Here is a 22,424-nt window from a genome sequence, read left to right as displayed (position 1 = left end):
TCTTGTTCCCAGTTCTCTTTTTTCTGTCTTCACATCTTGCTTGCTCATTCATGATGTCTATATTTGGACCTGTTCTTGTATTCAGATGTTGTCATTGTCGCTGGCTTTGTTGGGGACCTAGGAATGTCAAAATCTGTCAAAAAACTTGTTCACTCCTATTCATCCTCTGCCTGGTTGGTTTCAGCCCATTCGGAAGGTTTAAAGTAAACAGTGAAGAAGAAGAAGAAGATGCCCTCACCTTGTCTTCAGCTATGTGGTTCTCCTGGGGAGTGTTGCTGAACTCTGGAATTGGAGAAGGTTACACTGACAATTTGTTTTCTGCCCACATCACAAAATGGCAGGCTAAAGGCCAGTCTATAAATAATTAGACAGCAAATGCTGTAGGCTGGTTTTGAAATCAACCCATGAGCATGAGGTTAAATTATACGATATCAGTTTTATTTTGAAGCTATATGGGTCTTTATCTAGGAATCATACGTTTTTGCATGTCCCAAACATCAGATGAGTGCCATTGCATGATTATTTTGTACACTAGAGCGTGAATAAATCAATCAGAAACATTAGCTATAATGGATACAACAGCAAAAAAAAAAAACCCTGCAGAATTCGAGGAAGAATATTACAGGTAGCTGAGACAGGGACTGATCCAGCCCAAGAATCTGACAGATGCACATTTGCAGAAATATTTTCACAAATTTTACCAGATCGCTTTGGATTTTCACATGGGTGCGAGCACACCGAGTCCTTTCTGAAAAGGGCAGCCACAGCCTGTTACGACTGTGGCTCAGCCCGCTATTTGCCCCCAAAGCCCAGCACGAGTGTGGCTCGCTGAAAACTTTAATATGAGTCCTGGCTCCAGCCACATGCACACATTGGGATATAAAAATTCATAACTTGGCCACCAAAAGTCCTAGCCCTGCCAAACTTTACAGGCACCTCCCTCTTCTCGAGACCTTTCAAACCAGCCCAGGCATTGCCTGCTACGGCCATGGCTTGGGCTGTTATTTGTGGCAGATTTCAAATTTTGACCTCTTTCTGGAGTATTTTATTGGTTTGACCTAGATTCTTTGTCTCAGGTCACGCTATACAAAGCATCGTGAGAATACAGGTAATTAGGTCAGGTAAGCATCACCGCTTACCACAGGTGGTTGGATCCTGACCCATTGGTCTGCTAGTTGAGCGTGGCTATTGCCCAAGTAGCCGGTTAGCAGTAAAGTAAACAAACACCCCGTGACCGATGCCAAGTGGTGCACGTATATGTCTGACCGATGCATGTGCAACGGTTGCATTGGTCTGGATCTGTCCCTGGCTGAGACCAACTTTTACCAGAATTAAGGAAAAAAGAAAGTGTTAAGAAAACATCTCACATTGCTAATAATAACTGAAAGCTAATACAAGCTAGTTAGCATATATTGAATAAAGATGCGAAATAAATGGATTAGTAGGCCACAACAGTTTAGCATAATATTAACACCAACACTCACTAGCTTTTTGTTATAAAGAGTATTATTTTTAGCATTGTTGAGAGATCTTTGATCCTAACATTTAATTGGTTTTGTATTATTGTACAGGTGCCCCCCGCAGCTTCTCAGCGAGAATCCTAGGCATGGTGTGGGCCGGCTTTGCTATGATCATTGTAGCATCCTACACTGCCAACCTGGCTGCCTTCTTGGTGCTGGACCGGCCTGAGGAGCGCATCACCGGCATCAATGACCCGAGGGTAAGATCCTTGTTATTTTGTCATATTTTATCACTTTTTTAGATTCTATCTAATGGCGAAAACCTGATTGCTGTTCAATAGTTTGCTGAATATTTGAAATAACTATTTGGGTTAATGATTTATTCATTAATTCATCTTCAGTAACTACTTGATCCTGGTCAGGGCCATGGAGGATCTGGAGCCTAAACCAGGAACACTGAGCACGAGGCAGGAATACACCTTGGTTGGGACCAGTCCATCATTCATACATTGAAACATTCATTCATACCTCTGGGCAATTTAGCATAGTTTACGTGCATGTTTTTTGGGAGGTGGGAGAAAACCAGAGAACCTGGAGGATACCTACATGGACAACATGTGAAACTCCACACAGACAGGAACCCGAGGTCAAGGTTGAACCAAGGATTTTGGAGCTGTGGGGTGGTAGGGCTTCCTGCTGCACCACCGTCCCACGCTGGATGACTGATGTTTCTAATATATCAACCTTATTTCATAGGAAGAAACTCTGGCTTATCACAATTGGCTTGTTTGCTTTATCTGTTGACAGTTGAGGAACCCATCAGACAAGTTTATCTACGCCACAGTGAAGCAGAGTTCGGTGGATATCTACTTCCGGCGTCAAGTCGAGCTGAGCACCATGTACCGCCACATGGAGAAACACAACTACGAGAGCGCTGCTGAGGCCATCCAGGCTGTCCGGGACAAGTGAGTCACCACTGCAACGACTGCGGCAGGTCTGCTCGTGTGTTTACTCAAGGAATCACGGGTCTCAGGTGTTTTCAGGTGTCAGGCCGAGTTGAGAACCCATAGCAGGTCTACCTATGTCTCTCTCACTCACATAAGACTTAATGTTGAGCTTAGGAACACCTTTTTCAGGTTTCCAGCAAAATCGTCTCTGAGGGAATCCAATGAGGGACAAAGGTCCACTGGTCCGGCATTGGATTTCCTTTGCCTATGAGATGACGGTTTGTAGTTCTGGTAACTTTAAAAGACACACACAAGTGGGTGGAGCAGAGGTGAGAAGGAGAGTGGTGTAAGTGTGTTATTACTCACTGTACTGTTGCACCATACTCCCCCAAAACCCATCCTTCCCTTCCTACCCTTCCCTCCCCCCAACAGCAAGCTGCATGCTTTCATCTGGGACTCTGCGGTGCTGGAGTTTGAAGCCTCGCAGAAGTGCGACCTGGTGACCACGGGAGAGCTGTTTTTCCGTTCGGGCTTTGGCATAGGCATGCGCAAGGACAGCCCCTGGAAACAGAATGTGTCCCTGGCTATTCTCAGGTCTGTCCCAGCCGAAGCATCGATACTGTACGCTCCTGTATCTTTTAGTTCGGTCTTGTTTTCATAGATATCATCATCGGAGATATTGTTCTTACTCATCTCTCTCTGTGTCTCCCTTCTCCCAACCCCTGCTCTGCTGTCTGTGTGTCCGTATATATGTGTGCGTTTGGGTGCAGTCTTTTGGGAATTAACACAACCAGCTGCCCAATGCTGTGTAATAATAATTGACTTTTTCCCCCTTCCTCGACTCCCTGCAGTTCCCATGAGAATGGCTTCATGGAGGACCTGGATAAAACCTGGGTGAGATACCAGGAGTGTGACTCAAGGAGCAATGCCCCAGCCACACTCACCTTTGAAAACATGGCAGGTATGGTTTGCACTCAGTTGCAGATAATCTAAAAGAGATTGGACAAAAACTGCAGCGGTAAGGTCCTGTAGCCCTTTTTTGTCCAATGCCTTATCTTTTCTTTCCCTTTCCTTACTCGTCCATGTTAGCCTAACTAGTTAGGCATCATTTGAAACCCAGTTTAAGGAGTTGTCCCCAAGTCTCCATTTGTGAGATTGACATTTCCAAAGGTCCCTTGTGATTTCCTTAATATCTCTATCTCTCGCTCGATCAGGAGTGTTTATGCTGGTAGCTGGAGGCATTGCAGCAGGGATCTTCCTCATCTTTATTGAGATCGCATACAAGCGACACAAAGACGCCCGCAGGAAGCAGATGCAGCTAGCCTTTGCGGCCGTAAACGTCTGGAGAAAGAACCTGCAGGTAAGACACCAACTCCACCACCATCCAAAAGATCATAAGATCACTGCCCATAACTTCAACTTCAATCAAACTGGGTGTAGCTTTTCAGTGAAACCCTTCCTTGTTGGAGGATGGGTTGGAGATCAGTGATCTCTGGCTTTACTGTTGCTCAATTCTTGGCCTCTAAGATGCCAACCAAAGAAACAATCCCCAGGGTTGGTCTGGGAAGTACTTGGCAAGTCCAACCAGACCCCTGTCTCTTGTCTGTCCCAACAGGACAATAAGGAGAGCTCTGTGAGTCAAGTTGTGGGTGCAGCTGGGACTCCGTCTTTAGTACGTAAAGCAAGTTAATTCATTCCACTGTCTTCATCTTCGCTGAGCTTTTCTTTTGATTTGTAGGCGCATAAGAACATCCTAAAACTATGCTAAACTATGTTTTGAACTAGATAAATGCTCTAAAGTACCCCTGAACTGAAAACACTGAATTTTTTTAAAAATAAAATGGTAAACTCTTTTTTGATAGCTGGCTCCAACTTTATAGATTGCTGCTGTGGTCCACACCCTATTGGTAACAGGAATAAATTCACACTTTTTTCATTTAAAACAGACTTCTTTGGCTGTCAGGGCTACCTATCTTCAGGAGAATGTGAGTTCAAATTCCAACAATACTTCAGCCATCCATGGCTGGGAGTCCAGGAGAGTAAATCTGGCAATCGTCTGGTCTGGGTGGGAAGGATGATGTTACTCTATGCTCTGCCAATTAGAGAGACACTAGGCAGTCATAGGAGTCTGTGAGCTTATGTATTCAGAAGAGGGTAGATAGCACTTTCCTCTGAGTATGTTACACTGCCTTGTGATGTGGTACAAGTAGCAATTTGAAACAATGCACTGGCTTCATGTCTCTCATACTAGCCTTTATCCTTCCCTGTTTGTAGTTATCATGTGATGGGAAGGGCTAGAGTGTGAAAATTAGCATATGGCAAATGACTCATTTTTGTATTGGCATTTTTAATGATCGTGTTTAGTACTATGCGAATCATATCTGGTGCCATCAAATCAACACCAGTAGAATGGCTACCAACAATGAGCAACATTGCTCCACTACATCTTCGCAGAGAAGAGATCATTCAAAAACAACACCAGCGCATCTCAAACACAGAAAGTGCCATACCGCTCAAACAAATAATAGAAGTAGCACCTACAACTTCAAGATTAAAATCAAGAAAACCCTTCTATAAGAACAAGAAGGAAAACTTCAACATCAAAACTTTCTGGAGAGAGGAATGGAACCAAAATGTTCCCAGAGGTGAGGACCCCAACAATCCACTACCTGGCTTCCTCAACCAAACTAGAAGACAGTGGACTCAAACAAACAGGCTTAAATCAAGACATGCCAGAACAGCCGCCAGTTGGCATCGTTGGGGCTACATCGAGTCCCCTATATGCCCTAAATGTCAGGAATCTCCACAAGACACTGACCACCTAGTGTTGCATTGCCCAGTAACAGCAGTGCCAGGGGGCTACGCCACTATACATGAAGGAGGCGACACCTTTAACAACTGGCTTAGAGATGCTCATCTGGAGGTGTGACACCATACGAAACTACTACAGTACTACCCTGCATGCTATGCTATGTTATCACGTTTGTCTAACATTAACGATAAACAAAATTGTATGTATTATTCAGTGTTGTGGCAGATTTGGTTTCGGTTACAGAAATCACTGAGAATAAAGACAAGGACAATCTCTGATACCGAACTTAGAGATTTCAGTGTCAAAGATGATCTGTCCATGACAAAGTATTTTACTAGCATTAACTAGCCAGCTAGCTTAACTAATGATGCAGTGAACAAAATTTTGGTTGCTATGGTACATTTTGACAGGTTACATAAACCTCGGAGAGTATGGCAATGCAAATCAAGATACAGATACTGAAATTCTATTTTTTTTTTTTAAATCTCTGACAAATGCAAACTATTTCACTAGAAATTAGTTAACTGGCTAACTACCGGACATGGAGGACAGGTTCCTGGAAAATTATTAGTAGTTTTGGGGCATTACGTGTTCAAAACGATATGTTCAGGGGTACTTTAATCTTTTGCTTTGAAAGCATAGCATACTGTAATTGCGAATTCTGTGGAGTTGTTTTAGAAAGCCAGGACAAACAGAATAGCCAAATATAGTGGAGACAGAATGTGAATGGAGTCCTAAGCAGTGCCAATAACCTTTAGACTAGCCCAGCTTCTTAAGGGGATAAGGGGCAGACGATTACATAGTCCAAGAATATACGCAGGAAATAAAGTGCGGAGCTCTGTGAAGAAATGCTTCAGGCTTTGCTAGTCAAGCGAAACCAACTCAATCCTATTCACTACCCGTTCTCGCTCAGCCTCTTGATTTGCTCATGTGCCCCATGGCTTTGGCTGTGAAGTGACACAAGGCCTCCCTGGCAGAGCTGTGGGTTTAGGGAGGGAAGGTGAGTGAATGAGGAAAAGGCACAAGGCTTCTAGGAGACTGTGATGTATGCGTGGAGGTGGGCCAGCCTCACGCTGGCACTTTGTACGCTCTGACAAAAGGTCAGTGCCACTGCTGTCGAATTGACAGTGGTGCCACATAAAGGTAAGATCACAGTCTTGTGTCTGTGTCTGCGAATCGATATCCAGAAACCATCTGCCATACACGTTACACATGCAAACACACACATGCACACAAACACTCCATTTGCGTACGAATGTTTTGTGTGCATTTGTGTTGATGCACACAGAAGATGCTGATATGTTGCTTCCTGCTAAGAAGGAGAAGATTATAGCTTGGGCTAATAGGAACTAACAGGAAACAAGTTCAAGATGTTACTTACTACTGGATTTACAGCTGTATTTGGTCTTGAGATTTTCTTTATACTTCTTAATTCTTAGCAGGATTCCACACATCCCTCTGATTCGAGCATATGTGAGAGCTTTGAGAGCTTGTGTACGTCAGTTGATTCTCGTATATACGTATGTGTATATATGTATGTTGTGTGTGTTTAAGCACATCTAAAAACATCAAGTTCCACCTTTGAAATGTACATACTGCACCGTGATTTGGTTAGCGTGTGTGTGTGTGAGACAGGTGTGTAGCACTTTTGAATAATCTGCCCAAATCTTCACGACATGCTTCAGATTTTTTCAGCTCAATCTACTCACGTTATTCCAAAGTGCACCACCTGATGGTAAACTAGGATGACAAAATGGATCAATCACACTGACGTTAGCCAATAAACTGAAATGCAAACCAAGTAATGTGCTCTGTTGAACTGTGCGTGTTGTCTCAACGTGGCGATGCTCTTTGCGGGTCTACGCATGTCAGTGTACAGCTATGACACCCTGCTGCTCGTTCCGATGCACTAAAGAAACTGAAAAAGTATTCAAATTTAAGCAATTCAGGACATTTTAGGGATTTAACTGTGAATGTGAAAACACAAATATCAACTCAAATGTCAACTCTAACATCCTGGTTCCTATTTCAGCTAGGAATCATGTTTCTTTTTTTTGTGTGTTTGTTTGTTTTTTCTATGATCATGAGCCAATGCATTTTATATGAATGAGCACAGCATAGTTAGTTGCCTTGCCATTACTAGCCTCTTGCTCATTCAATGCTACAACATTTCAGTTACATTCAACCTCAAAGTCCTTAAAGGCACAGATTATATCTAGTATTGGATTAAAATTGATTTGCACAGGAAATAAGAAATGCTGTACATTTAGTGCAGTTTAGTACAAAACTAGATATGATCTCGATCCTTGTGCTACCTTTAAGTGGCGGAGGTATTGAGTTGCGTTTGAAATCAGTGAAATTAAGTGTCAGGTGATATTATGGGTCATTGACGATATGAAAGAATGCTCCAGAAGTCTAGTGTTGATATGCTTTTGTGCCATGATACGCTTTACTTGTTCTCTGCCAAATCATGCATGTGATAGAAATTCACACCACACTTAGAAAAAAAAAATTAAACGAAGGCTATTTTTTTCCCATCGTGTGTATGTGTGGGGTGAATTTCCATTATACCTGAAAGAAAAGAAGGTATAATGTTTCAGAATGGTATTTATATATAGTTACTCATGCTATATCTTCTGCTGCCCTGGCATTTTATTGATCGCATTTTATAATCCCCCCCCATCTTACCCCTTAAAGAAGTTGTGTTTTATTGTGATTTCCTGTGATATTAAGAGTTGCTTGGCTTCATCGGTGGCATTATTTTTCTCAGCAAGCTCATTTTCGCTCCCTCTGCTTTTGCTTATGGATCTTAAAGTCTTAAGGATCTTTAAGTGGATATATATATATATTCATTTTTTTCTTTTCTTCTCCTCTATGCAGCCCTCTTCCTCTGTAGAGACTCAGGATGTAAGAATATCTTAATTACTGTATGAGCTTTTCTCACACTAACACACTCAGTCTTGTGCTGTATCCTCGTGGCATAATGTAGAGGCCAGAGAGTAGCCGTGGGGCACTTGGGTGTTCGCTGGGAGGGATGGAGGGAGGGATGGATTGATGGGACAAAATGTAGACTGTAATTAACTATATTTTTAAACATGGACCATCTGGTTGATGGATGAATATCTGTGGAATTTGACCTTGACTGTGGTACAAGTGGTGGTACACATGCGAAGGACCCTTACTTGCAAAAGAAGGGGGAACATTATTACAAATACTTACTACTCCAATCATATCACTGATATCACAAATCTAGGACCAGGTTTCTAGGTGGTACCGCTTTAAAAGCTCATATACTGTAGCTTTCGGTGCTAAACGTGGCCCTCTTAAGGACACACACTACACTACCTGATTCCTATCTATGTAGAAAGTATTCAGTCTCCTCGATATCTTTAATACACACGTGGAAGTCTGGGAAAATCAGTCCGATGTCAATGTAGCCGAATTCAACCAAACATGATAAAAAATTGGGTATTTGTCCCAGTAATATACATTTCACCTGAACAACATGGATATAGGCATATCAGGTGAAAATTCAAATTCAATCCAGATTGCTTGAAACGGCTCTCATTGAATTCAGAATTTAATTAATCAGAATCAGAAGCACTTTATTGCCAGGTATGTTACACACACGAGGAATTTGACTCCGGTTTGACTTAGCTTTCATAGTACAGACGAAGAAAGTATAGGAGAAAACACACACACACACACACAGAGAGAGAGTCTCACTGCAGTGAACTCCAGGGGGAGAATCGCGTTTCTACAGCGACGGCCTTGAAGGCAGTGCTGGCTGGGAGAGCCAAGATAAGATTGGAATTTGTTTAGACTTAAGATGGGTAGACGTGTCCTTTTTCGCTTAACCCGCTTGTCCATTCTGGCCACCAAAATGATCCATTTCTCTTTGCAAAGCCATCAACTTCTCCATGATGTTATCAATGTTGCGACTCAAGTTCTGAACAGCCACAGTCTGAGCACCGACAGCTCTGCCCACCGCCTCAATCATGTCGGGCAGCTTTGTGGGGCTTTGAACAGCTGCCACCGTTAGCTGATTTCCTCGATACACCAGGGCAATGCCAAGTCCAATCAGCAAAAATCCTGTGATCATGGTTCCGAATAGGTAAATATCCTCAATGTCCTCCACGGAAAGAATCGCCAAGCACACCACACGCCACTTCTCCCAGGCATCCATGGTGTATCCAGCTGCAAACGTTCTGGCAGGACAGGCAGGTTCCCCCGAACCCAGACTTCTCGTCAAGAAGATTGTGTCAATTGCGTGAAGTGACCAGTTGATCAAATCCGTAATTTCGATTAGGAGAACAGTGCAGGAAGGGTCTCTCAGACGAGACGAGTCCGCAGAAGCAAAGCAGGAGAGAGGCTTGTCAGGAAGGGAGAGGCTGAGAAATGAGAGATGAGAGGAAAAAACACCCACACATTTCGGATAAAATACGTTTATCCGTTCATGAGATATTACAAATCAAAGATTGAAAAAAAAGGCTTAATTTTTTAGCAAACTGCCATAATATTCTGTTTGAGGATCACATGGTCCAAAATGGGCCTCATTCACCAATGAGATCAAATGCTTTTTCTTAATAACTTTTTTATTTTTCAAGATACTTACATGGAAATTGGCAGGCACATAGATGGTTGTATACTGAATACAAAGTTTGAAAAATTACTAAAAACACATTATGCAAATTAGTATTTAATTAGTATTAATTATGCTGATTTGGTGAAAATGTAAAATCTTGTACACTCAATAAAAAAGGAATAAAAGATTATTTCTAATACCCTCTTTGTGCTCTGTAGGCCTTTGTATTTCTCAAAAGTAAAGCCTACTAGTGTTTATATGAAAGAATATAAATGATTATTTCGATTAATATTCACAGCTTTCAAGGCGAACCTTGAAAAAACTGCATGAGCCACATCCAATAAACAATTCCATTGAATTGAATTGAAATTGACGCTCGTGTTTCTGACTTCCGGTTTTTAAAAACATCATTCAGAACACTAAGATTTCAATATTTTTCATCAAAATAACCACAGTCATATTCTAAAATAGTTACTTATTGACATGAATCAGTTTGATTTGAAAAAATAAGTAGGTAAAGCTCTGAAAACTCACTTCAAAGTCTCCCATGAATCATAACATCAAAACTAGCTGATGGAAAATTTTGCTGAATCCTTCATCAGAAACAGTGAGAGCGAGAGAACATCCCTATAAAAGTTATCTGATCGATATTCACGAGTAATCCAGTCGGAAACTGATCAGGAGAGAAAGAGAGCCTGAACGCTTTCCTGTGACTCAAAAAGAAAAGCACCGGCAGTTTCCCGATGTCACGCGAGCAGAGAGTTTACTCTGTGTTGTACCAAATTCAGCCTGCCGTTACTCCCAAAGTCCTGAACAGATCTTATCTCATCTCATCTCATTATCTCTAGCCGCTTTATCCTGTTCTACAGGGTCGCAGGCAAGCTGGAGCCTATCCCAGCTGACTACGGGCGAAAGGCGGGGTACACCCTGGACAAGTCGCCAGGTCATCACAGGGCTGACACATAGACACAGACAACCATTCACACTCACATTCACACCTACGGTCAATTTAGAGTCACCAGTTAACCTAACCTGCATGTCTTTGGACTGTGGGGGAAACCGGAGCACCCGGAGGAAACCCACGCGGACACGGGGAGAACATGCAAACTCCGCACAGAAAGGCCCTCGCCGGCCACGGGGCTCGAACCCGGACCTTCTTGCTGTGAGGCGACAGCACTAACCACTACACCACCGTGCCGCCCTGAACAGATCTTCTCATCTCATCTCATTATCTCTAGCCGCTTTATCCTTCTACAGGGTCGCAGGCAAGCTGGAGCCTATCCCAGCTGACTACGGGCGAAAGGCGGGGTACACCCTGGACAAGTCGCCAGGTCATCACAGGGCTGACACATAGACACAGACAACCATTCACACTCACATTCACACCTACGGTCAATTTAGAGTCACCAGTTAACCTAACCTGCATGTCTTTGGACTGTGGGGGAAACCGGAGCACCCGGAGGAAACCCACGCGGACACGGGGAGAACATGCAAACTCCGCACAGAAAGGCCCTCGCCGGCCACGGGGCTCGAACCCGGACCTTCTTGCTGTGAGGCGACAGCACTAACCACTACACCACCGTGCCGCCCTGAACAGATCTTAACCAGATAAATTTCTTTGGAAAGCAGAAATTGTAAACTTTTTAATGATAGTATTCATGATCTAAAATATTCAAGAGTTAAACAATGACAGATTTGGAAACTTAGATGAGCGTTTGCATGGACAATTTTCACAGCACGGCCAGCGAGCGTCTGATCCGCCTAATGGAAATGTTTTTATTTAGGCTACTTTTCAATCTTGTTTTGGCTCTCCAGCTGGAAATAATGAGTCAGTTTAAAACATAGTGATTAAAAAATAGTCTATCTAAACATGTCTAAATCCTTGTGTGATTTTCTGACGTTTCAATAACATGGTCAAGCTGTTAGATAGCTAAACAAAACCTATTCAATTCAGTTTGTAACGTCGAACCATCGTCAAAACATAGACGAGTCCTTACACACTCTGGAAGAAACAGAGTTTCTTCAATGACCTAATTAAAAGACAAGCAATTTAGCCAACAGAGCAGAATTTGGTGAATGAATCAACGATTATTTCTCCATCGATGAACAGATATCAGTCGAATGAAGAACCGATTTGTGTCCAAATGCCGCAAGTGACGTTTACCTCAAGTGATGATATAGATGATGGTGATAATCAAACTAAGAACTTATTTCCATTTGGAAACCTAAAATTCATCAGCGATGTTTGTTTGTTGTTTTTCCGGAAGTAGTTTAGGTTGGAAATGTAGACGTAGGCGGTGTGATTTCAGTTGACTTGGAAAGAAATTCACTTTTCACTTTTATGCCTTAGCAGAATTTAAAATGCTAGAACTTTACTTGTGCAAGTAGAAAATAGTCCAATTTGACAATGTGAAAGGTTTTCCCAAGCCTCCACTCATATAGTTTGGGGTAAGATTGTTTGTTTTTTGGGAGGGTTGGGGGTGGAAGAGGTCTTGGTTATAATGCCAGGCTGAAACAACGGTGTCACCTAGCCAGAGAACATGAATAATTATTCTACGTATATATTTATTTTAGGATAGGAAAAGTGGTAGAGCAGAGCCCGACCCCAAAAAGAAACCCTCTTTTAGGTCCATCAGTACCACCCTGGCCTCCAGCATCAAGAGACGTAGGTCCTCCAAAGACACGGTAAGGAGATTAAGGAATGGCATCTCCTGCTTTTAGTCTCTCTCTCTCTCTCTCTCTAAGGCTCTCCTTCTTTCTGTCTCTCTTCCTAGTTTCCTGTCTTAAATGCCATCTCATGTCCGATCCAAGAGGGTCCCATTCCACTCCGGCCACGTGTCTGTCAGTCAGCCATTTGGTCCACATCCTAAACTCATCTGTCAGTTAGGACTCGCCCCAAAGAGGACAGCAGGGACTATTTAGGGCTTACAGGACACAGCAAAAAGAAAAAAAAAAGGTGCAATTTGGAGGGTCACCATTTAGGGAGGGTGTGATCCAAGAGGAGGGGGGCAACGCAAAGCACCTGGTTCATTTGGGCTGCTTCTCTCCGGTGTTGCTAGTCCTGGATGTGGTGTGTTTCTGTGTGTGTGTGTGTGTTCTTATCATGTTCCTGTATTTGCTTGGTCTGATTGAAATGAATGTGATCTTCCTATATGCTGCACTCTGTGTTCCCCAGCGGCATGCTTCGGTGTTGTGTGTGTTATCACTCCGACTAACCTTTTTTCCCCCCCTTAATCTAAACAGCACCTCATCTCTTTCAAGGCATGGAATATCAGACTACTAATGCACTAATGCATTTTGTTTTTCTAGAGATCTTCCATATAGCTGTGCTTAATAATCCCAGAAGCGAATAATAGGATGTTAAAAAATGCACCAATAAAGATGATAAGTTTTAATTCTCCTTGGCTTGTTTTAGGCTGGACTTTGCATCTCTCTCTCTCTTTCTTTCTTTCTTTCTTTCTTTCTTTCTTTCTTTCTTTCTTTCTTTATTTTTTTGACATCCTTTCAATTTAGCCACAGGACAAACTGGAGTTCCCAGAATTCCACTCTCCTCAAATAACCAATACTAACAAATTTGTTTTAAATTCTTAGAAAGTCATAGAACGGCTTTAAAAATAAAAAACAGAAGGGGAGACACACACTGCATTTTCCAGAGAGGATATTATTCACATACAAAGAAGAAAAAAAAATTGGCGATGTTTTTTCTGTGGGTTTATTTCTAGTTTTGCTCGCTGGATGTCTTTGGTTGATGATTACACTTCCAATTTTAATTGATTTCTTAGTCACGATTATCATATTTTCTGTAATATGTCCCTTATATTAGATATATCTACTAACTTGTGTTTGTTATATTCATAGCCAAACTGTATTGGTTTGTGTGTGCGTGTGAAAGAGAGAGACTTAGGATAAATAAATCTAGATAAAGAATTGAATATGTCTTGATTATAAAACCATCATGTTGATCACCAATTTTTTTTTATATCAGTGTTTAATTTCTCTCGATGGATATAAATGGATTTATGAGTGTTGATGTCCCCTACATACATGCCACACAGCTCCTTTCGTCCTCCGAAAGCATGCGATGTGTCTGTCAAAGAAACACGGAGTGTGTCGTGGTAGTAATAGAAGTAGTAGAAGTAGTTGCATCTTTTTCCCCCCCCGTGGTTGTGATGATGGTAGACGTAGTAGCATTATGTCTCTGTCTCTCTTGTTGATCCACTGTCTCTCATCAGGGGACGCTGTGGGCTTTGATACGCAGTGCCAACAGCGAGCCTCCTCAGAGAACGCAACGGGCACATGTATTCACGGGGGGGCCAGAGGCACTGCCATGAAGCGATGCCAAGGCTACGAAAAACACAAACCCTCTCTACAGTGTCATCAGCAATACTGCTGGATAAAAAAAAAAAAAAGATTCAGCAGTGTTTTGATGATTCCAAGTTTTTACTAGTGTTGCTATGTTTTGTTCCTTGAAAGGTGAATGTAGTGCAAGCTAAACTATGTCATAGTGCACTAATTTCTAACCCTGGTTCTGGAGAACCACCTATCCGGAGTATTTTAGTGTTTTCCCTGCTCTTCGACACTCAATACAGCCCTTGAGTGTCTTAAGGTGATGATACACGGGGCAACTTTTAGGGCAATGTTGCCGGCAACGGGCAACCAAGTGAGACACAGGGCAATGAATTAGGGCAATTGGCAACAACCAATCAGATAAGAGCAAATCTGTTGCCAGGGAGACAGACACCACAAAAATGGACACTGAAACATTTGCAGCCGTCACTTTTGTCTTGGCTTCAGTCTTTATTTATTTTGCTCAAGTAAGTTTCACTTCTGGAACAAAACTGAATAGATCCTCTGGTCAAAAGATAATTTGCCATCATTTGAACATTTATAAGTCAAAATAACGACATTTTTATAAGCGTTAATAATAAACGCTTTAAATCTCTTTAAAAATGCTACTAGCCTCAATCACATGTATATAACTATAACTAATAATTGACACATACATCACAAAAACATCATCGTTTAATTCTCATCTCAGCAAAAAAGACAAAAGGACATGGACCAGGAGATGCTGCTGAGGAGGAAAAGGGGCTGACGGAGCTCCTGAAAGGCTTTCTTTCTTTTTTACATCCTAAAGTTTGTGCCTTTGGGTTCCACAAGTAGTCGTGCTCTGGATGTGAATTAGATCAGACGATGAGTTTGACAATCTCTATTACAACTCACAAAAAAAAAGAGCTGCCCATGACTTTTAACTTGACGCACGAGAGCTAATGTTATCCATACATAGCTAGCGATAACTTTCAGTTAACTATGTTAGCAAAAACCACAGCTAGTTAGCTAAATCCCATTCAATCTCTATGGAGCAGTGGTTAGCTAATGGCAGTTTACTTACTTACTTAGCTGAAAAAAATTTGATGTCTTAATTAGAACCACATAAAAATAGATATCTGTTGGTTTTCTAAGCATTTGACGAGGTAAATTCACCACTTTGGGTTCACACATAACATAACAACTTACCGGCATAAAAAGATATAAGTTGCCTCTCTTTTTTTTCTTCGCTCCACTGCTGGACATGCCGCCATCTTTGTTGAAAATTTCAGAAGCTCTTGCTTAGGTGGCCATGTGATTCACTGCTAGCACTCTGACTGGATGATCTTAAAAAATTGCCCAAAACGATCAAAATCGTTCAGATAGAAATTATGTTGCTTGATCTTAATGGGAAAGCATCGAAGCACAATTGCCCCAAAACTTGCCCCGTGTATCATCAGCCTTAATTAGAGCAGGGAAAACACCAAAAACATGCAGGACAGAGGGTTCTCCGGGATCTGATTTGAGAACCCGTGGTGTATTCTGTAGTCTAGCTTGCACTGAAATAGCAAAATAGATCGATCTATAGATGTGAGAGCTGTTTAAATACTGCATTAAGTCTCCATTTCTGCAAATGCTTTTAATCAAGAGAAATAAATTTCAAAATTTTGAAAATTTTGAAATTTGGATTTTTTTGTGAAGACGGTATTATGGATACATGTGTCCATAGTTCTTTTCATTAATATTTTAAAATAATAACTAAATCTGAATCGAATTCCTGGTGTTATGCCTACTGTATGCACACTTACTCATTCAGCATGCGAATGTGTGTTAATTCAGTTTTGACTGATTTTAGTAATTAGTTTTTCTGCCTTCGTCAACTTTCACAAAAAAAAAAGTCAAATGCTTGAGCTGTGCTCCATTTTACAATGGCAGGGAATATTGTTTACTTCAGTCATATTATTCAGGACATTTAGTTTTTTGTCCTAGCCATTGTAACATGGCAGCAATCATTATTATGCAAAAAAAAAAAAAAAAGACATTCAAAAAAGCTATCTGCATGGCATGCGGTGTTTTCCCAACTCAGCACTGCAGATAGCAACCAAACACACACTTTTTCTCTCCATACCCACTATAGATAAGAGTTACAGTTGGGAAAGCAATAGCTCCAGTCCTGCTGCATTTTTTTTTTTTTTTTACATTATCTGTGACAGATAATCATAAACAGTCTAACTCAGACGTGCACATGCAAGTCCGGGCGTATCTGTATACCTTACATTCGTAGCAGTATGCACGTACTGTATGTGGATGTCGTAATTGACTTTCTGAAATGATTTTCATGTTTGTTAAGGTTTTAGTGCTTGATTTATGATAAAACAGAAAAAAAGATGCACTGGAGACCCTGTTTCCCCTTCTGTGTAAGTCGGAATGCCTCCTCAGACAGTTCCAGAAAAGAGAAATCCAAACACACATTACAGATCTTGCGTTACCAAATACAAACCAGCAAGGGACGTCCAGCATATACACCCAGTGTCCACTTTACCAAGGGAACCAGTCTCATACCACGGCACTGTTAGATTCTCGATTCTGATTCTGAATGTAGAGCAGCGGCTACAATTATCGACAACGATATTTTGGCCTTCAGTAGAAAAGATTTTCAGTATATAAACTGTGTATGAATAATTACTCAAACTTCCACTGGGCAAAAAAATGAGTTGATTCCCAATTACTTAGCGTATCAGATCATGTGACACCGTTCCACAATTATCGACACCTTTGTCCACAGTTATTGACACTGTCCCACAATTATCGACACCTTTGTCCACAGTTATCAACACCGTCCCACTATTATCGACACCTTTGTCCACAGTTATCGACACTGTTCCACAATTATCGACACCTTGGTCCAGTTATCGACACCGTTCCACAATTATCGAACCTTTGTCCACAGTTATCGACACTGTCCCACTATTAATCGACACCTTTGTCCACAGTTATCAACACTGTTCCACAATTATCGACACCTTTGTCCACAGTTATCGACACTGTTCCACAATTATCGACACCTTTGTTCCACAATTATTGACACCTTTGTCCACAATTATTGACACTCTTCCACAATTATCGACATCTTTGTCCACAGTTATCAACACCGTCCCACTATTATCGACACCTTTGTCCACAGTTAGCGATACTGTTCCACAATTATCGACACCTTGGTCCAGTTATCGACACCGTTCCACAATTATCGAACCTTTGTCCACAGTTATCGACACTGTCCCACTATTATCGACACCTTTGTCCACAGTTATCGATGCTGTTCCACAATTATCGACACCTTTGTCCACAGTTATCGACACTGTTCCACAATTATCGACACCTTTGTTCCACAATTATTGACACCTTTGTCCACAATTATTGACACTCTTCCTCAATTATCGACATCTTTGTCCACAGTTATCAACACCGTCCCACTATTATCGACACCTTTGTCCACAGTTAGCGACACTGTTCCACAATTATCGACACCTTGGTCCAGTTATCGACACCGTTCCACAATTATCGAACCTTTGTCCACAGTTATCGACACTGTCCCACTATTATCGACACCTTTGTCCACAGTTATCGATGCTGTTCCACAATTATCGACACCTTTGTCCACAGTTATCGACACTGTTCCACAATTATCGACACCTTTGTTCCACAATTATTGACACCTTTGTCCACAATTATTGACACTCTTCCTCAATTATCGGCATCTTTGTCCACAGTTATCGACACTGTTCCACAATTATCGACATCTTTGTCCACAGTTATCGACAGCGTTCCACAATTATTGACACCTTTGTCCACAATTATTGACACTGTTCCACAATTATCGACACCTTTGTCCACAGTTATCGACACTGTTCCACAATTATCGACATCTTTGTCCACAGTTATCGACACTGTCCCACTATTATCGACACCTTTGTCCACAGTTATCGACACTGTTCCACAATTATCGACACCTTTGTCCACAGTTATCGACACTGTTCCACAATTATCGACACCTTTGTTCCACAATTATTGACACCTTTGTCCACAATTATTGACACTCTTCCACAATTATCGACATCTTTGTCCACAGTTATCGACAGCGTTCCACAATTATTGACACCTTTGTCCACAATTATTGACACCGTTCCACAATTATCAACACCTTTGTCCACAGTTATCAACAATGTTCCATAATTATTGACACCCAGATGATTATTTATTTTTTAAAAATCGGTATGTGGTATTAAGTTAACAAAACATAGTTTTTATTTAAAATTTGTTTGACATGGACTTATATTTAGTACAAAATATCTTTTATATAAATATATCGATTTCGGTGCTTACGTAAATGAGGAAGTAATTCTAATGTTTGTAAACAAATGAACTGATAATGTTTAGCCTGTGTGAGAAAATCTTTTTGTACCACTTTCTACCCACTTTCTAAGTATTTTTGTAGATCACATTTTGTTAATCATTCATTGTTGTTTGTATTAATGTCTAGTTTTGTAGTTTACCAATAAATGTCAACAGGCAATCGACACTGTAACCACATGAAAATCCAGGTCAAAGGTCGCATGTCATTCCTCGAACCAAAATATAAAATGTCTACTGATATTGTAATATGTGGTAGAGATTTACAACAAACTGCACACTAAATGTTTCTGAATGGAATAGAAAAATCTGAATATTTCAAGCATGTAATTTTTTTTATATGCTAGGAATTTAATTCTGGTCTAATTCTTTTTATTGCAATCGGATTCCAAATACTCTATAAACATTCCATTCTGTTATGAGTCAGAAAAAAAATTATTATAAATCACAGCATTTTTTAAGTACTTCGTTGACTTCAACAATGTTGTACAAAGCTCGATCCATAACAGTTATAAATGTCCCTTAATTCCGCAGGGTGTCGATAATGGTGGACACCAGTGAAACTATTATCGACACCTCACGTGACTTCTCAAACGCGCGTTTAGCTACAAAATGGCGACTGTCAAATGAAAGTACAAGGAGATCATGAAATATCAGTGAATTTGATCAGTAAAAACATGTCCATGAGCTTTCCACCATGCTTACCTACGATGATAACGTCCAGGTTTTCCTCAAATTGCGGATCGTGCTAAAAAAAAATTCCATGTCCGGTAACGAGCTGTATCATCAGACGACAAGATCAAAGGGTGAGGCGGGTCTTCCGGTTGATTAATTAACCAATAATAACTGTTGTAACTGAAAGTCACCTTTGTAAAATTGTTTTTTATTGCCAAATCTGAAAAGGTGTCGATAATTAATTATGAACTGTCGATGACTGATTGTAACTGCCGCTCTAACTCAAATGTTGGAGATTCAGTATAAACGTATTTTTAAAGAAACCTTGTGTAAGTGTGTTTTATATCAGGATACATTTCTTTAACCTTTTCAGAAAGAGTGCTTTGTAAGAGTCAGAGATAAAGCTGTAAGTTCACATTTTCCTACATGGAAATCCTCCAGCTTTCAGGATGGAGGACTTTGCATTTTGTGGGTTCTTTGTATAACTTGACAAGCTGGATTTTTTGTCTTATCGAGTTCAAAAAAGGAATTGAAAGAGAGAACAAAGGAGCTGGTTTCGGGAAGGACTGTTTCTTGCTGTCACAGTTACTGTAACTTGTTTCATGCAAATTTTGCGACATGAAATGTAACTGAATGAAAATGCTCCATGGGAACTCATGGCTGAATGGTTAGAGCAGCAGCTTTAGGATCAAAAGGTCGCCGGTTCAATTCCCTGAACCAGTAGGAATGGCTGACGTGCCCTTGAGCAAGGCACCTAACTCTGGGCTGCTCTGGATAAGAGCGTCTGCTAAATGCTTGTAATGTAGCCATAAAATGTGTGATGTCATTCTTTAAAAAAAAACCCTGTTGATTATTTTACTATAACAGCATGCCCATAAGTGTTTTATTCCTTATTCCTTCCATTCATCAATAGCAAAAAAGACCATATAACCTGATAAAGTGGCAACCAAGTGTATATCCTGGAGGATTTATCACAAAAAAAAAGACATCAGATCCAAGTCTATTTTTGATTATCCTCATTCTGAACTGCCTTAGGAGGTAACGTTGAAGGCACAGCTCTTCTGTGTTGGTGAAAAGGGTTACAGTTGCACTAATTATCCATGTCCTGTTTGTTTTCTGCTCCTATCTCTCTTTCTCGGTCTTTCTTTCTCTTCCCAGCAGTACCCACCCACAGACATCACGGGTCAACTCAACCTGTCCGACCCATCTGTCAGCACCGTGGTGTGAGACAGAGAAAGAAGAAACGTTCATTTCTTAAAAACAGACATGGGGTGAGGGGAACCGGTGTTCACCCAGGGGAGGGAATTTCCCTCGTCCCAAGTCGCTCACGAGCTTCTGCACCTTTATGAGGAGAAGACAGAAGAGCTGGTCTTCTAAAGTGGACATTTTTGGAGATTGGCATAGCGCTCCATTGCACTGGATTTCTTATAACATATACACACACACACACACACACACACACACACACTCAACTATAGTCTTCACAAGCTGACATTCCAAACAAGACACATTATAAGGTCTCGCTTAATCTAGCAATGATTTCTTTCACAATCTTTTCAGTATTTTTGTATAGGTTGTTATTGTGAATGCTTTTGCGTCCATTAAGTGCTGTATGTACATATATTTTATCTCTTGGAGGAAAAAAAGAAACAAAGCAATCGGAATAATAATTATTATTATTACTATGTTTGTGCAGACCTCATATGTTTCTAAACTGAATTTCAGGATATTTCTGTTGCTTTCTTTCTCTTCTTTCATTGTTGTCTATTCCGTAAGTAAGTAAGAATGGCGTACGAGAGAGCATGCAAATACTATCTGAGTAAAAATGAGTTACATTTAGTGCATTGTTAATAGTGTTAATACTTGAAATACGATTTGTAACGATAGAACAATACTGTATATGGCACTTTACGATGATTTATGACCAAGCAAAAGTTCTTGGTTTTGTACTCAGTACTGTTTGTATACCTTCAAAAGCCATGCGCTCTTTAGCACTGAGCCATCGATCTCGATCTGCATGTTTAAATGCATGTTGTGAAACTTCTTAGCCATGTCTTAAAAGAATGTGCTCCCCTATCCTTACTATCCTTTGTGCATATATAGTACGATACACAAATTGTATTATGTACATACTGTATCTGGAGCGGATGAAGAAAATTTACTATCTTAATCTTAACTTCCTCTACTTAAGACTTTGCTGCTCTGTGGGTGGGGTGGGGAACCCTCTTTCTCTGTCTCTCTGGTTGAAGTTCTTTCACTCTTTCTCATCTCCAGTCTCCATAAGGGGTGCATCAAACTGCCACGTTTTTTCATCCAACCATCACTTGGTGTCTCACGCAAAACCGTCTCCGTCTTGTGAGACCTTTTAGGTGAGGAAACCCCAAGTGAGTTGCTTTGTATTTGACTCTGGTGCTGCATTTTTGTACACACCTCTTGGTTAGATGCAAAAAACAGGCCGTTTCCCATGTTCTGGGGTTGAGAAACATTTGCTGTGTTGGTCTCGAGTGACGTCTGACCTCTCCCTGGGGAATTTTGAAACAGCAATGTGAATGATGTGAAACAGAAATGTGCTTGTTCACATGAGTGCAGGTGACCAAATGATTTGAAAATTCTTCCTTAAAGATAAAATGAATGCTGAATATATGAAATTGTTCACTGTCATGATTGTTATTAAGATTTTTTGTTGTTGTTGTTGTTGTTAGTTCTGTTCCTAAAATAGCTATTTTGGATAAGAAATATTTCCTTTTTTTGTTGTTACACTTGACAAACATAAGGACTGGATATCATTTTTAAGCCCATCATGTCTGACGGATGAGTGATGCATGTTTTCTTTAGTGTTACTCTATCTCCATGTATACTTTGTTGACCATACGTCTAATGCATATGTGTTTTGCAGTAGGCTGTATTTTCACTTTCTGGGGAATTTGATAATGATGTAAAATTCTCTAGCATATGTTCACATGTTCATATAGAAACACAAACAGAATTGCTTCAACGTTCAATTGGTTTTGAGTTAAAGCAAACCTTTTGTTTGTATTTAGATTACAATGCAAATCAGACTTTTCTGTACAAATTAAATTATGTGCAGATGACAAACAAGGAGGAATGTGTGATTCATTTAACGTGTATGACCACAACATACTTTTGAATTACTGTTTACATGCATATAAAGCATATGAGGTGTATGTGAAAAGAAAAATCCACCCTTAGTCTCAAGATGACTTGCA

General features: G+C 40.7%; 1 protein-coding gene across 3 annotated transcripts in view; it reads left to right on the top strand.

Annotated features, from left to right (window-relative positions):
* Positions 1–20,829, top strand: part of grin1a (glutamate receptor, ionotropic, N-methyl D-aspartate 1a) — a 52,128-nt gene extending 31,299 nt beyond the window's left edge. For 2 of the 3 annotated variants that reach the window (XM_060934975.1, XM_060934974.1), the window contains 7 exons: positions 185–297; positions 1,572–1,720; positions 2,268–2,425; positions 2,840–3,001; positions 3,259–3,368; positions 3,622–3,767; positions 20,356–20,829. In XM_060934975.1, the coding sequence (XP_060790958.1) occupies positions 185–297; positions 1,572–1,720; positions 2,268–2,425; positions 2,840–3,001; positions 3,259–3,368; positions 3,622–3,767; positions 20,356–20,424 (907 nt within the window). In that variant the 3' untranslated portion in view covers positions 20,425–20,829. Of the gene's footprint in view, positions 1–184; positions 298–1,571; positions 1,721–2,267; positions 2,426–2,839; positions 3,002–3,258; positions 3,369–3,621; positions 3,768–12,378; positions 12,490–20,355 lie in introns of all 3 variants that reach the window. The other variant, XM_060934973.1, reaches the window with a different exon arrangement.
* The last annotated feature ends 1,595 nt before the right edge of the window (positions 20,830–22,424 follow it).

The sequence above is a fragment of the Neoarius graeffei genome, chromosome 12 (genome assembly GCF_027579695.1).
Source record: "Neoarius graeffei isolate fNeoGra1 chromosome 12, fNeoGra1.pri, whole genome shotgun sequence".
NCBI classification, from domain to species: domain Eukaryota; kingdom Metazoa; phylum Chordata; class Actinopteri; order Siluriformes; family Ariidae; genus Neoarius; species Neoarius graeffei.
Note: the sequence above shows the minus strand (reverse complement) of the source record. Positions and strands in the feature narration are given on the sequence as shown.